Source organism: Suncus etruscus, chromosome 14 (genome assembly GCF_024139225.1).
Source record: "Suncus etruscus isolate mSunEtr1 chromosome 14, mSunEtr1.pri.cur, whole genome shotgun sequence".
NCBI classification, from domain to species: Eukaryota; Metazoa; Chordata; class Mammalia; order Eulipotyphla; family Soricidae; genus Suncus; species Suncus etruscus.
In genome coordinates this window covers 39,979,599-39,994,285 of record NC_064861.1, presented here as the reverse complement: position 1 = coordinate 39,994,285, position 14,687 = coordinate 39,979,599, and the positions used below count along the sequence as shown (strand labels likewise).

The following is a 14,687-nucleotide window of genomic DNA, read 5'->3' as shown; positions in this document are numbered from 1 at the left end:
AAATCTGACAGGGCAGGCCAGAGTAATAGCACAATGAGTTTTTTGCTTTACACACAGCTGACCCAGGCTTACGTAATCCCCAGCATCTCCCCCAGGAGTTATTTCTGAGCACAGAGCCAGAAGTAACCTCTGAGTGTCGATGGTTGTGGGCCTCCCCAACCCCCCCAAAAAAAAGCTGACAGAAGGAACCTTGAAACAGTAGTGAAGAGATATTATTTCTATTCAGGTGGCACAGCAAGTAGCATTGCAAGTATAAGACAATAACAGAGAAACTGTTGTAAACCATGTAAGAGTAGTAGTAGCAGCAGTAGCAGCTGATATATATTAAGAGATATAAAAGCTTGGTATGTCCTACTATTATAAACTCTTAAGGGTGAAAGATACTTTCAAGATCAATTAATTGAAATATTTATTCAAAACTGATACGTAGTTTTAAGGTCCTACTTGTTCCCATATCATGCTACCTGGTTTATAAATTTATAGGATAAAGATTAACCTTTGATAGCAATGATATTTCCTTCTGGTATTTTTTTAGGGATAGAGGCAGAGAAACAAGTGCATTACATTAAAGGTAGCATTTACTGGAGAGATTCATGAAGATTGCTTTTTATTTATTTTTGATAAAAGTTTGTGCCTTCCTTTTGCCTGCATTTCTCGGTAGCAAAACTGAGCTAATTCAGTGAAAGGAAAATTCATAAATTTCAATCCATGCTCAAATCACTATGAAATGTATGTTTCAGAAAGGATTGGGCATTGACATGGGTGAGGGAAAGTTTAAAGGAACTTGTACTGACCCTGCGACCTCAGAGAAAACTACTTTTGAAGGGCTCAAATGATTAGATTAGGTACCCCAGAATTATCTCCTTTCCTTTTTTCTTTTCCTTGATGCACAGTCTCCCTAGCAGTGCGCAAGGTTTATCAATAATAGCTGATCAGTTGATGGCATGTTGCTTAGACTGGCAATGCCAGGGCCAGAGTGAGGGCCACCAGGACCACCCAGTTGTGCTCAGGGTACTGTAGTGTTGGGAACCAAACTTGTTCATTTCAGATATGTCCTTACGCATTTTGAGTTATTTCCTCAACAGATTATCTCCTTTTCTGATGAATAATTTTGTTTGTATCTGCAAGATCCCTTTGTTATTTAGCAATTTTGAAAAATCCTAGAAAGGTGGACATCATTGGAAACAGAATTCTGACCATTAATGGTACTTACTTAGCTGCTTTAGAAAGTTGCGTCAGGAAAAGGATCACTTTTTTTTTTTTAATCTATGCATATAGCTCTTAACACCGTGTTTAGTGGATGATACATATACTGGAAATGTCTGCTGACTGAATGGCATTCTAGAATAAAAAAGAGGAAGTAATTAAATATCTGTTAGTACTGAGAGTCAGGAAACCTTAGTATGAAAATATGGTTGTGTAAAATACAAGATAGCAGTTGGAATCCTTTACAAGAAAATAAAAATAATAATTAATAAAAAATTAGATTGCCTTAAGTTTTTAATAAACCCATACATGCTGTTTCTAATAACAGTGCCTAAAAGAACATGTGTTGGAATTGACGGTATAGTGGTAAAAGACACAACAGATCAATATTAACTAAAATAAAAATAAAGCAGGAAAGTGATTTTAATCCCAGACAAATGAAACCTTAAGAGATAACAGGTTTTTCCAGAGAAAAGACACTAGGGTGAATGGATGTAGTAAGAAAACCAAAGTCAACGAAACTAAGAACTGGTATTTAGTAGGAAGCATATAGTATATGGAATGATTGGAAATAATATAATGGTGGAGGTGGAGAGTGGTGGGTCAGTGTACACTGGAACACTGTATTATAGAGAGAAATTGACACTGTTGTAGAGTGTGGTGATGGTTCTTTTTTTTTTTAATTTATTTTGAATCACTAATAGACATATACTGATATACACATAATTGAGTTTCGGTTATACAATGTTCAACATCCTTTTACCAGTGCACATTTCCTGCCACCAATATCCCCAGTTTGCTTCCTATCCTCCCCCAGATCTACCCCCATGCTAGCGTCTATGGCAAACATTTTTCATCATTTTTTTCCTTTTACACATTGGTTTGCAATATCATTACTGAATGAGTATCATGCCTATCACTTTATTTTCTTTTAGTACCCAGTTCTTGTCCATAGTGATCCTTCCCAAATATTGTCAGAATGGTTCTCTGCTCTAATTGCCCTCCCCCACTCTTTGTGGCAAGCTTCCTATCATGAACCAGTCCTTCTGATTCTCATCTCTTGTCTTTGGGTATTATTACCATGTTGTAGTTGTTGTTTTTATATTCCACAAATGAGTGCGATAATTCTACATCTATCCCTATCCCTCTGACTCATTCCACTCAGCATTATACTCTCCATATCCATCTCTGTGTATAAGCAAATTTCATGACTTCATTTTTCCTAACAGCTGTGTAGTATTTCATTGTGTAAGATGTTTTGTGTGTGTGTGTGGGTTTTTTTTTGTGTGTGTGTGTGGGTTTTGTGTGTGTGTGTGTGTGTGTGTGTGTGTGTGTGTGTGTGTGTGTGTGTGTGTGTGTGTGTGTGTGTGTGTGTGTGTGGTTTTTGGGTCACACCCGGCAGTGCTCAGGGATTTTTCCTGGCTCCGTGCTTAGAAATTGCTCCTGGCAGCCACAGGGGACCATATGGGACGCCGGGATTCAAACCGATGACCTTCAGCATGAAAGGTAAATGCCTTACCTCCATGCTATCTCTCCGGCCCCTCATTGTGTAAGATGTACCAAAGTTTCTTTATCCACTCATCTGTTCACGGGTACTTGGGTTGTTTCCAGATTCTGTCATCTGAGAATATTGCTACTGTGAATATAGGAGTACAGAGGGTTTTTCTGCATTGTGTTTTTAGTTCCTTACAGGATATTCCCTAAAGTGGTATTGGTGATTCATGAGAATTCAATTTCTATTTCTTTGAGGAATGTCCATTTTGTTTTCCAAAAAGGCTGGACCTATGGACATTCCCCTCAGCAGTGAATGAAGTTATTATCTCATTATTTCAATTTGCATCTCTCTGATGATTAATGAATTAATGATGTGGAATACTTTTTTTATGAACCTTTTGTTCATCTGTATTTCTTCTTCAAGGAAGTATTTGTTCTTCTTACAATTTTTTGATGAGTTTAGACTTTTTGTTGTTGTTAAGCTCTAAAAGAGTACCATATATATCTTAGTAACCCCCTTATTAGATGGGTATTGGGTAAATAATTTCTCCCATTTCATAGCTGATCTTTATGTTCTGGTTATCGTTTCCTTTGAGGTACAGAAGCTTCTTAATATAATGTAGTTCAATTTTTTTTATCTTTGCTTCTACTTGTTTGATCAGTGATGTTTCATCTGTGGTATCTTTTGCTTCAATCTGAAGAAGCCTATATTTTCCTCTATATGCCTTATGGTTTCAGGTCTGATATTAAGGTCAAGTGTTTTGATGGGCTTGCAGGTTTGCATAGGTTTCTTTCTATCTCTACTTGCAGTTAACCTCCTGAATTTTTCCATTGTTCTTTACATTTTGTAGGTTCTAATGGTAGAGTTTAAGCTTGTGATCTGTAGAATTGTTACCAAATGGTGACTAATAAGTCATCTGCATTGCAGGTCGCATAGCATGATGCATCTGGCAACTGAGCAGACAGACAGCATTGATATCTTTCTGGCTCAAGGGCTTAGGAGAAGGGTAGCATTACACCTAACGGGTCTGGGGTCCCACGTTGAAGGCTAATGCATTCAGCTCCAAGTGGACTTGGAGTTTATACGACTGAGGAATTACCTTACAGGTGTATAAACTTTGGCCTGCTTGACCTCTGACTTGTGTTGATAGGTAGGCCACAGTCCCCTTAGTTGTTGAGGCCCCAATTTCTGAGCAGCCTCACCAGAGATCTGTACCAGAGCCACATTGTTATTATTGGGACTGCTTTCCCTGACTACTGTGGGACCTGCACTCACCAAGCCTCCTTTCTGTTGTTAGGCTGCTTTTGCAGGTCCACACTCATCAGGGATCTCAGTGGTGGAAGATTCATGCACAAAATGCTGCCATTATCAATATTTTGAATTAAAGAAAACTCAAAACTCTAGTTTAGGAATAGGTATTTTTTTCATTGGTTAATTGATATACTTAACTCCATTTGTTATACTTCGTTTCTCTAGAAAATGAAGTGCTTAAAACGCAGACAAGTGGAGAGGAAGCTGCCTCTGGAACAGTGGATCTAGAAGAGCTGATTCACAGTGCATCTAGTAGAATGGAGCATGATGTCAAATCTGACCTTTCTAATCAAGTCGAAGGCAACTGTGAAATTGTAAACGAATTGGTTGCAGCATCCACACAAAAGGGCCAGATGAAGAAGAAAAGGTTGAGTGAACTGGGTATCACACAAGCGGATGACAACTTAATGTCGCAGGAAATGTTTGTTTCAATTGTGGGGAACCAGTTCAAGTGGAATGGGAAAGGGAGTTTTGGTACATTTCTTTTCTGACCACTTTAATGCCCATAGATAGCAAAAATGGAATTTTTGACATCCTGCCCCAGTAATCACTGCTGCTACTATAGACTGCTTTGATTTTTATTTGATATTTGATATATTCCATTGGGTTTGAATGCTATATAGAATAGCTTTATCTGCCTATGTTGCACATAAAATATTTCCTCTTTGAAAAAAAATATTTCCTCTTTGAAAGAAAAGTTATAAAATATGTAAAATAGAAAATACTTGGAATTTTATTTTCTTGAAACTCTTGTTTTCCCACACGGTTCTCTCATATTAAACCTATTAGTAACTTTCAGGTGTAGATACACTTGAATCTAGCACTTCAGAATGTTGGAAGAAGTGCAAGGAATTCACAATGAGTGTCCCAAAATGTAGTAGTAGGTATTAAGGTGTCAGATATGCAGGGTTTTTTTTCTTAGTGTTTCTTATCCCACTTATAAAAAGCCCGATTTCCATGCTATATATGCATACTTGTCTTAAAATAAAAGCTTTTATGATTGGGAGTTTTTCTGTCTAATCAGACTTATTGAGAATATGATTGGGATGCATTTTTATGTTGAACTGTATAATCATCAGGATAGTCATAGATAGCATTGCAAGTTTGAATCAGAAATGAAAGGTGTTATTCAGAACCAATGCTTATGTAGGATAATTTCACTGTTTCTGAATAGGAATGATTAAAAAGAAGGTGCTGGCTGAAAGAGAGCTAAAAGGTCTGATTGCATGCTTTGCTAGGGATAGTCCTGGATTTGCTATCTAGGCCTATATGGTTTCCCTAAGCACAAATCCTGGAGTAATTCCCAGATACCAGTAGGTGTAACTCATACACACAAATAAATTCCCCAAATAAAGCAAATAAAAAGATGTTTATTCCTTTACCATAACAGTATTATGATCAACTTTGTTATACAATTAAATAATTATATAATCTATCAGTTCTGTGCACTAGATATGTAAAATAGCTTTTAAAGATTTTATATTTAAAGTATATGTGACATTAATATGCTTATTGATTAAAGTTGTACTGATAAAGTAATAAAATTGAATTTTCTTATTTTTCCAAGAACATTATAGGCCATGTTGCCAGTGATGCATACCTTTGAGGTACCCACACTATTCTGATATATTTAGGATTTCAAAAAATGTATGTTTCTTCTTTTATATATATTAAATATATATTAAATATATTGAATAATTTATAATTCTTATGTTTTTTAGTGCTACCCAATGTGAAAGGATTTCTGTTAGATTTTTGGTTGTACCACTGTAAGTTACTTTTCTTTTAAAATCCTGTTATAGAAATAATGCTAGGTTATTTATTCTACATCAACTGATTTTTTTCTTTTGGTGCCAGGGGTCAAATTCAGGGCCTCACATCCAGGGCATATACTCCATTGCTGAATCACATCCCTGGCTTCATATATTCATTTTAAAACCACTTATTCAATTTAATAAAATGAAATTTCTAGTGGAATTTCCACTTAATTTTGGATTTTAGATTTTATGTACTCATGATACGTTAGAATATGAATAACATGATAGCTAGATAAGGAGAATTAATATTTTGTTCCTTGATAACATGTTTTCAAATTCATTTCTATCTTAGTTTAAACCAAAATATGTTAATTTTTATTTATGTGATTATTTATTAATGAACCTTATATATTCCTACTGAAGTTACATAGAGCAATGTCTCATCACTTTGTTGTTTACATTTCACTCTGTGCCTTATAGTTTTGTGCCATTGCTCAATTTATGATATTTTCATTTGTGGCCCTCCTAGAATATCCACTGGTATCTCAGAGAGCCATATGACCTTCAGTTGAAAAATACTGATATGGAGTATATTTGCCTTGATTATAAAGAGTTAAACAACACAGATGAGGGCCAAGAGATAACTCAGGAATCAGGCTCATGTATCTTGCATATGCAAGGTCTAGGGTTCAGTATAGGACCACCATCATACACTTAGGTCACACAGGTGACCTTGATGGGCCACAGCTGGCCCCTCATGGCACTACATTGCTGAGACTAAGGATTGAGCTATTATTCAACCCTGCTGACCGAGTATTGCTGTGATAATGCCCAGGCTTTCTGAGCTTTATCTAGGAAGATCCCTGCAAAAATAAAGGAAAGGAAATTAAGAATATATTTTTGTTTATTAGCTAAAGGTCGAATTTGACAAATTATATTATGTACCACTTTTATAGAATTCCTCAAATTCTAGATGGGAAAAGATGGTAAAAAAATCAACAAATGAGCAACTGGTAGCCTTATTTATATTTCCTTTTTAAAATTTCTTTAGAATTTAAATTACTGCTATTCTACCTTTTCTTGATGCAAATTTTATGCTTAGTATTTAATTATAAGCATTATCCTTTGATTTATAAAATGTTATACATTATATACAAGGTGTTTTATTTTTATATGTGTTAAACAACTTCTTTCCCCAGTGATCATAACAGGAAATATATATATATATAATTTTTTAATCATAAAATTTTGTAACATTGGAGATCTGTAATAGGATACTGATCCCTTTTCTTTGGCACATTACTCTGCCCTACTCCCAGTGCACATTTAGTATGACTCGCCTCGTCTTTGCTGTGCAGTGTGAGATGGGAATTATCCATCCTGACTATACTTAAGAGACCATGACCTTGTCCCTACCCAGGATCATATCTAGTAGCATCACCCATTTGTGTGAGAGTCCTCTAGAATAATTGTATTGCCCAGAAGTACTCATGGAACGAGTCTCCTGACTTGCACCCCTGCTCCTGGCTTAGGAAAGCATGGACTCTACCCTGATTGATACAAATACTGGCATAGAATAGTCTCTCATCTTAGGTCAAGTCCTAGCACAGTTCAGATCCTCTGTCATCTTTTTTTTTTTATTATTCACTTATACTCAGGAATAGCATTTACAGTAACTCACTAAAAAATTTAAAGAAATAATATGTTCTAGGGGACCAGAGAGAAAGCACAGCGGTAGGGTGTTTGCCTTGTGCATAGCTGACCCATGATAGACATGAGTTCAATTCCTGGCATCCCAAGTGGTCCCCTGAACCAGCAGTTTCTGGATTTTTGGGGGTTTTTTTGGGGGGGAGGGGTTACAATCAGCGGTGCTCAGAAATCACTCCTGTCAGATACAGGGACTGTATGGGATGCCTGAATTTGAACCACTGCCTGTCCTGGATCAGCTGTGTGCAATGCAAATGCCCTACCACTTTGCTAGCTCTCCAGCTTCCAAGAGCAATTTCTGAGCACAGAGCCAGGAATAACCCCTGAGCACCACCAAGTGTGAGTGTGGCCCCAAAACAAACCCCAAAACAAAAACTGAACAAATATTTTATAGTAATTAGTATAAACTCCTATAATCTTTTTTGTTTTTAATTTTTATTGTGATTGAAGTAAATTACAATTCTCTCACAGTAATATTTGAGGCACATAGTGACAATGAGTGAGGGGCATTCCCACCACCAGTGTTGTCCTCCCTCCACCTCTGTTCCCAGCATGCATCCCACATCTCCCTCCTTTACCCCGTAATGCTAGTGCAACTGTTCCCCCTTGTACAGCTTGTTGTAGAAGCTCCTATAACCTTATAACTAGCATTATTTTTTATTTTTAAAATAAAAATATTTTTATCTAAGTACCATGATTACAAAAAATGTTTATAGTTGGATTTCAGTTATAAAAAAATAAGGGGGACTCCAAGCCCGAGCAGAGAGCACACAGGTGAGTGCTTTCCCTGGCACCTCCACACTCTCCATGTGGGAGCCTGAGACAAGCTTCTTGCTGCTGCACCCCACGCCCCTCCTAGGGACCCCAAACTCGAGCGGAGAGCACACAGGTGAGTGCTTTCCCCGGCACCTCCACACACTCCACGTGGGAGCCTTAGACAGGCTTCTCACCGCCGCACCCCGCGCCCCTGAGCCTGAGCTGAGTGCAGACCAGGTGAGGAGAACCCTGCACCTGACCCACTCTGCGCCGCTGGGACGGGCTAGGACCAATAGACTGGGTGAGCTTGGGCCTGCCACCTGGACCATTGGCTAACCTAGAGCAGCCTACCCCCCTGAGCCCCGGAGTGGACCTGAGACTCTGCAAGGGCTGAGGGCAGTTACTGGGTGGGTTTGACTACGGGAATTTCTTTTGCTGAGGCTAGGAGGGGGCGGAGCTCCACTGACTTCCAGAAAGGGTTGGGAGAATAGAAAGCTAGGCTCAATAGCACTCTCAACCATTGTGGCCAGGAGCAGAACTACACTGGCTGGGCAGGAATAAGGAGAAGGAAATTGACCAGACCCACAGAAGGAGGGCTGACTTCCAGATAGGGGAGGGGGGGTGTAGGAGCTCCGCTCAGCAGCACCCTCCACCATTGTGCCCAGGAGAGGACCTGCACTAGCTGACAACAAAAGAGAAAAGCAACGAATCAGGCCACATAAAGAGCACAGGAGGAGCCAAACCTCAGCGAGCCCACCCAACACCCCCCTCTAGAACCACGCTCAGGGAGGGGACCCATCCCCATGCCACAGGGGACCAAAGCAGGCTGAATTTAGAAGGCACAGCACTCCAAACCACACCAATAAATGCAAAGAAATATGGGTAAATCAAGGAGAACCCTAATATCTGGAGATACGGAGATAAACCCTAGCAAGTTTACAAGTCCACCAAAACACACAGATCCATGGGAAGGAGACCTAAAACAGCCATGAAGAAGGAAATGCAAGAATTGATCAAAGAAATGCTAGCTACCGAGTATAAGAAATCTATGGATGAACAAATCAGCCAAATTAAAGAAGAAATGTTAAAAAAACATGAGAGATTCCATACAAAAAGAATTGAAGGAATTAAAAGACAAAGTAACAAGCCTTACAAGCAGAAATACAGAGTTGGAGAAGCACATTGAAGAGCTCGAAGGAAAACTGCAAACAAAAAATGACCAAGAAACCAACAAGGAAATAAAAGGCAAAGCACTGGAAGGAAAAGTCCAGTATCTAATGAACAAGGACAAAAGAAACAATCTAAGAATTATGGGTATACCAGAAGGGGAGGAAATAGGGAAAGAGGAAGAAAAAGTAGTCAGAGATCTAATAGAGAACTTTCCCACCCTCTGGAAAGAAACTTCAGTGCAAATCCAGGAAGTGAAGAGAGTCCCTAATAAAATAGACCCTAATAAACCAACATCAAGACATATAGTAATCCAAATGGCAAAAAAACAAAGAGAAAGATGAACTCCTTAAAGCAATAGGGAGAAAAATAATCTCAAGTACAAAGGAAGGGACATAAGAATCAAACCAGATCTCCCATTTGAAATAATTCAAGCAAGAAGACAGTGGAATGACATATTTAAACGACTGAATGAAAGAAATTTCCAACCTAGGGTTCAATACCCAGCAAAACTATCATTCATATGGGAGGACAGACTAAAATCATTCTCAAACAAGAATGAACTTGAAATATTTGTGCAAACAAAGCCAATCCTAAGCGACCTACTCAGAGACGAACTACACAATCCAAACCCCTGATTGTAACAAAAACCACCCTACACAACACAACTGCACAACAGTCATCTCTGTCAATAATCTCCCTAAATGTTAACGGACTAAACTCCCCAATTAAAAGACACATTGTAGAGAACTGGATTAGGAAAAATAAACCAGACTTCTGTTGTCTGCAGGAAACACATAACTACAGGATAAACAGGCTAAGAGTAAAAGGATGGAATTATTCAGACCAATGGAAAACAAAAAAGAGCAGGGACAGCCATTCTTATATCAGACCAAATTGCATTCAACCTCAAGAAAGTGATCAGAGACAAAGAGGGTCACTACTTACTGATCAGGGGAACATTAGATCAAGAAGTACTAACCCTGGTCAATATCTATGCACCTAATGTAGAGCCAGTAAAACATGTGAGGCAACTGCTTGCAAACCTGGAGAAACACATGAAGGGAAACATGATAATAGTAGGGGACCTCAATACTCCACTATCACCACTGGACAGATCCACCAAACAAAAATAGCAAAGAAATAAGAGCTCTAAATGAAAAATTAGAAGATCTAGGGCTAATAGACTTATATAGGGCCCTCCATCCCCGGAAAGCAGAATATACATTCTTCTCAAGCCCACATGGAACCTACTCCAGAATAGACCATGTCTTAGGATACAAAGCCAACCTATATAAGACCACAAATGTAAGGATCATTAGAAGCGTCCTATCAGATCACTATGTAACAGAGGTCAAAATTGACTTCAAGAAGAAGCAATGGAGAAAAACTAATACCTGGAGATTAAACAACATGCTGCTCAACAACAGCTGGATCAAAGAGCAACACAAGGAAGAAATAAAAAGATTCCTTGAGACAAATTATAATGAAGAGACAACTTGTCAAAATTTGTGGGACACAGCAAAAGCAGTAATTAGGGGGAAACTCATAGCAATACAGGCCTATATCAAGAAACAGGAAAATGACAAAATCAACAGTTTAAAGGATCACCTCAAGGAATTGGAACAACAGCAGCAGAGAAATCCAACCACAACCAGAAGGTAAGAAATAATAAAAACCAGAGCAGAAATAAACAACATAGAAACTAAGAAAACAATACAAAATATCAATGAGACCAGGAGTTTGTTTTTCGAAAAAATAAACAAGATAGACAAACCACTGGCAAAACTCATCCAAAAAAAGAGGGAAAACACCCAAATCAGTAGGATCATAAATGAAAGGGGAGAGATTGCAACAGAACCCCAAGAAATACAACATATCATGAGATCATATTATGAACAACTATACTCAGCTAGGCTAGAAAACCCAGTAGAAACCGACAGATTCTTGAAAAAATACCATCTTCTGAGATTGGAAAAGGAAGAACTATGGGGCCGGAGAGATAGCATGGAGGTAAGGCGTTTGCCTCTCATGCAGAAGGTCATCGGTTCGAATCCCGGCGTCCCATATGGTCCCTCGTGCTTGCCAGGAGCGACTTCTGAGCGTGAAGCCAGGAGTAACCCCTGAGCACTGCCGGGTGAGACCCAAAAAAAAAAAAAGAAAAGGAAGAACTAGAAAGCCTAAACAGACCAATCACCTCAGAGGAAATTGAAGATGTAATTAAGAAACTCCCTAAGAACAAAAGTCCAGGCCCAGATGGATTTACAGGTGAATTCTATCAAACATTCCAAGAAGACTTATTACCACTTTTCCATAGGCTCTTCCATACCATTGAAAAAACAGGAATCCTCCCCAACTCCTTTTGAGGCTAATATCACACTCATCCCCAAAGAAGGCAAAGATACCACCAAGAAAGAAAACTATAGACCAATCTCACTAATGAACATAGATGCAAAGATCTTCAACAAAATCTTAGCTAACCGAATCCAGCACTTCATCAAAAAGATCATACATCATGACCAAGTGGGTTTTATACCAGGAATGCAAGGTTGGTTCAACATATGGAAATCAATCAACATTATACATCACATCAACAACAAGAAAGACAAAAACCACATGATCATATCAATCGATGCAGAGAAGGCTTTTGACAAAATCCAACACCCTTTCATGTTAAAGACACTCAGCAAAATAGGGTTAGAAGGAACCTTCCTCAAGATAGTTACAGTTATCTATGAAAAGCCTATAGCCAACATTATACTTAATGGCGAGAAACTAGAAGCATTCCCACTCAGGTCAGGAACTAGGCAAGGCTGTCCACTCTCTCCACTCTTATTCAATATAACATTAGAAATCTTAGCTATAGCAATCTGACAAGAGAAGGGAATCAAAGGAATCCAAATTGGGAAAGAGGAACTCAAACTATCTCTATTTGCAGACGATATGATGATATACATTGAAAACCCTAGAGTCCGCAGTAAAACTCCTAGAAACAATTAACCAATACAGTAAAGTGGCTGGATACAAAGTCAATACACAAAAGACAGTAGTGTTTCTATATACAAACAACGAAGTCAAGGAGAGAGAGATCAAAAATACAATTCCATTTAAAATAGTATCACAAAATATCAGGTACCTAGGAATCAACCTTTCAAGGGAAGTGAAAGACCTATACCAGGGAAACTTTAAAACACTCCAGAAAGAAATTGAAGAGAATCTTAAAAAATGGAAGAACATCCCGTGCTCATGGATAGGTAGAATTAACATAGTCAAAATGACTATCCTACCCAAACTACTGTATAGATTTAATGCAATCCCAATCCAAATTCAGACATTATTCTTTAAAGGATTAGAACAATCAATCACAAAATTCATATGGAACCACAAAAGGCCCAGGATAGCCAAACACATACTGAAAAACAAGAAGATGGGTGCATCTCCTTACCTAACTTGAAACTATACTATAAAGCCATAGTGATCAAAACAGCATGGTACTGGAACAGAGACAGGACCTCAGACAGTGGGTCAGAACAGAATTCCCAGACATAAACCCCCAGATATACAGTCAACTAATATTTGATAAAAGAGGCAAGAACTTGAAATGGAACAAAGAAAGTCTATTCAACAAATGGTGTTGGTACAACTGGAAAACCACATGTACAAAAGTGAAAATTGACCCATACCTCACTCCTTATACAATAGTCAATTCAAAATGGATCAAAGACCTTGAAATAAGACCCGAAACTATAAAGTTTATCGAGAATAAAATAGGCAGAACACTCGAAGACCTATATATCAAAAAGGTCTTCGAGGATGGAGCACCAATGGCAAGAACTTTAGCAGCAAACATAAACAAATGGGACTACATCAAACTAAAAAGCTTCTGCATGGCGAAAGAAACCTTACTTAACACAAAAAGACAGTTAACAGAATGGGAAAAAAAATCTTTTCACTCGACATATCAGATAAAGGGCTGATATCTAGAACATACAAAGCACTCAGAAAGCTGAGCCCCCCAAAACCAAATAAAGCCATAAAAAATGGGGAGATGAAATGAATAGACACTTCTCTGAGGAAGACAGAAGGATGGCCAACAAACACATGAAAACATGCTCACCTTCACTCATCATCAGGGAGATCCATATCAAGACAACAATGAGGTACTACCTTACACCAGTGAGGATGGCTCACATCAAAAATAATGGGAACAATCTGTGTTGGCGGGGATGCGGTATGAAAGGCACTCTCATCCACTGCTGGTGGGAATGCCCCTAGTCCTACACCTATGGAGAACAGTCTGGAGAGTCCTCAAAGTACTCAAAATTGAGCTGCCATTTGACCCAGCAATTGCTCTCTTAGGTATCTACCCCCAAGTTGGAAGGACATTCATTCCAAAGTATGTGTGCACACCACTATTCATCACAGCATTCAGTATAATAGCCAAGTCCTGGAACCAACCTCGATGCCCAACAACAGATGAATGGATCATTAAAATGTGGTATCTATACACAATGGAATACTACATGGCAGTCAGAAATGATACAATCACAGACTTTGCAGCAACGTGGATGGACCTAGAACATATTATATTAAACGAAGTAAGTCAGAAGACGAAAGATAAACACAGAATGATAGCACTATTCTGAAGCACCTAGAACATACACCTTATAGACAACTAATACTCAACAACCAAATAACAGGGTTTAACAGGGTAGAAACTCCAAACACTGTAATAGTCAACATATACTCGGGAGTAGGGTCCAAAATACAAGAAAAAGGAGCAACACAAACTCTTGACAACACATTATACCACAAAGAAAGCAGAAACAGCGGCATTGAGAGAACAGGTAGGTAATCAGCCTTCTAATACAAAGGCCCATAATAATCCCTTAGGGATCTTATACAGGATCAAAGTAAAAAACACCACAGGAAATCACTGACTCCAATGGAAACATCTCATAACACTATGTTTTAATGCCTTAATCTTACTATATTTAAAATAACCTCTCAGCTTTTCTATCCACAGGCGTTCTTGGATACAAAGGGTGGACAAACTAAGATGGCATCTTGGGGCCCAGTCACACGAGATACTATACCCAGCTTGCACTACGAGAATGTCCCAAGAAAACTCTTTAACGTACACTTTATCTCTAGGTTATACCTTCTTTTAGAATTTGAAGCACGTGACCAGTCAGACCACCGAAGCAGCAACTGTGACGTACAAACTTATACTACAGGCCCTACTCATCGAACACATTCAAGCAAACTAGCATTTCCTTGCTATTTTC

At 38.5% G+C, this 14,687-nt stretch overlaps 2 protein-coding genes across 2 annotated transcripts in view; one reads left to right on the top strand and one right to left on the bottom strand.

The window, feature by feature from the left end:
- Nucleotides 1-4,606, top strand: part of SHCBP1 (SHC binding and spindle associated 1) — a 36,514-nt gene extending 31,908 nt beyond the window's left edge. The window contains exon 13 of the mRNA XM_049787393.1: nucleotides 4,178-4,606. Within this exon, the coding sequence (XP_049643350.1) occupies nucleotides 4,178-4,503 (326 nt within the window). The 3' untranslated portion in view covers nucleotides 4,504-4,606. The remainder of the gene's footprint in view (nucleotides 1-4,177) is intronic.
- GPT2 (glutamic--pyruvic transaminase 2) overlaps nucleotides 1-14,687 on the bottom strand; it is a 690,974-nt gene that overhangs the window by 392,308 nt on the left and 283,979 nt on the right. The window lies entirely within an intron of this gene.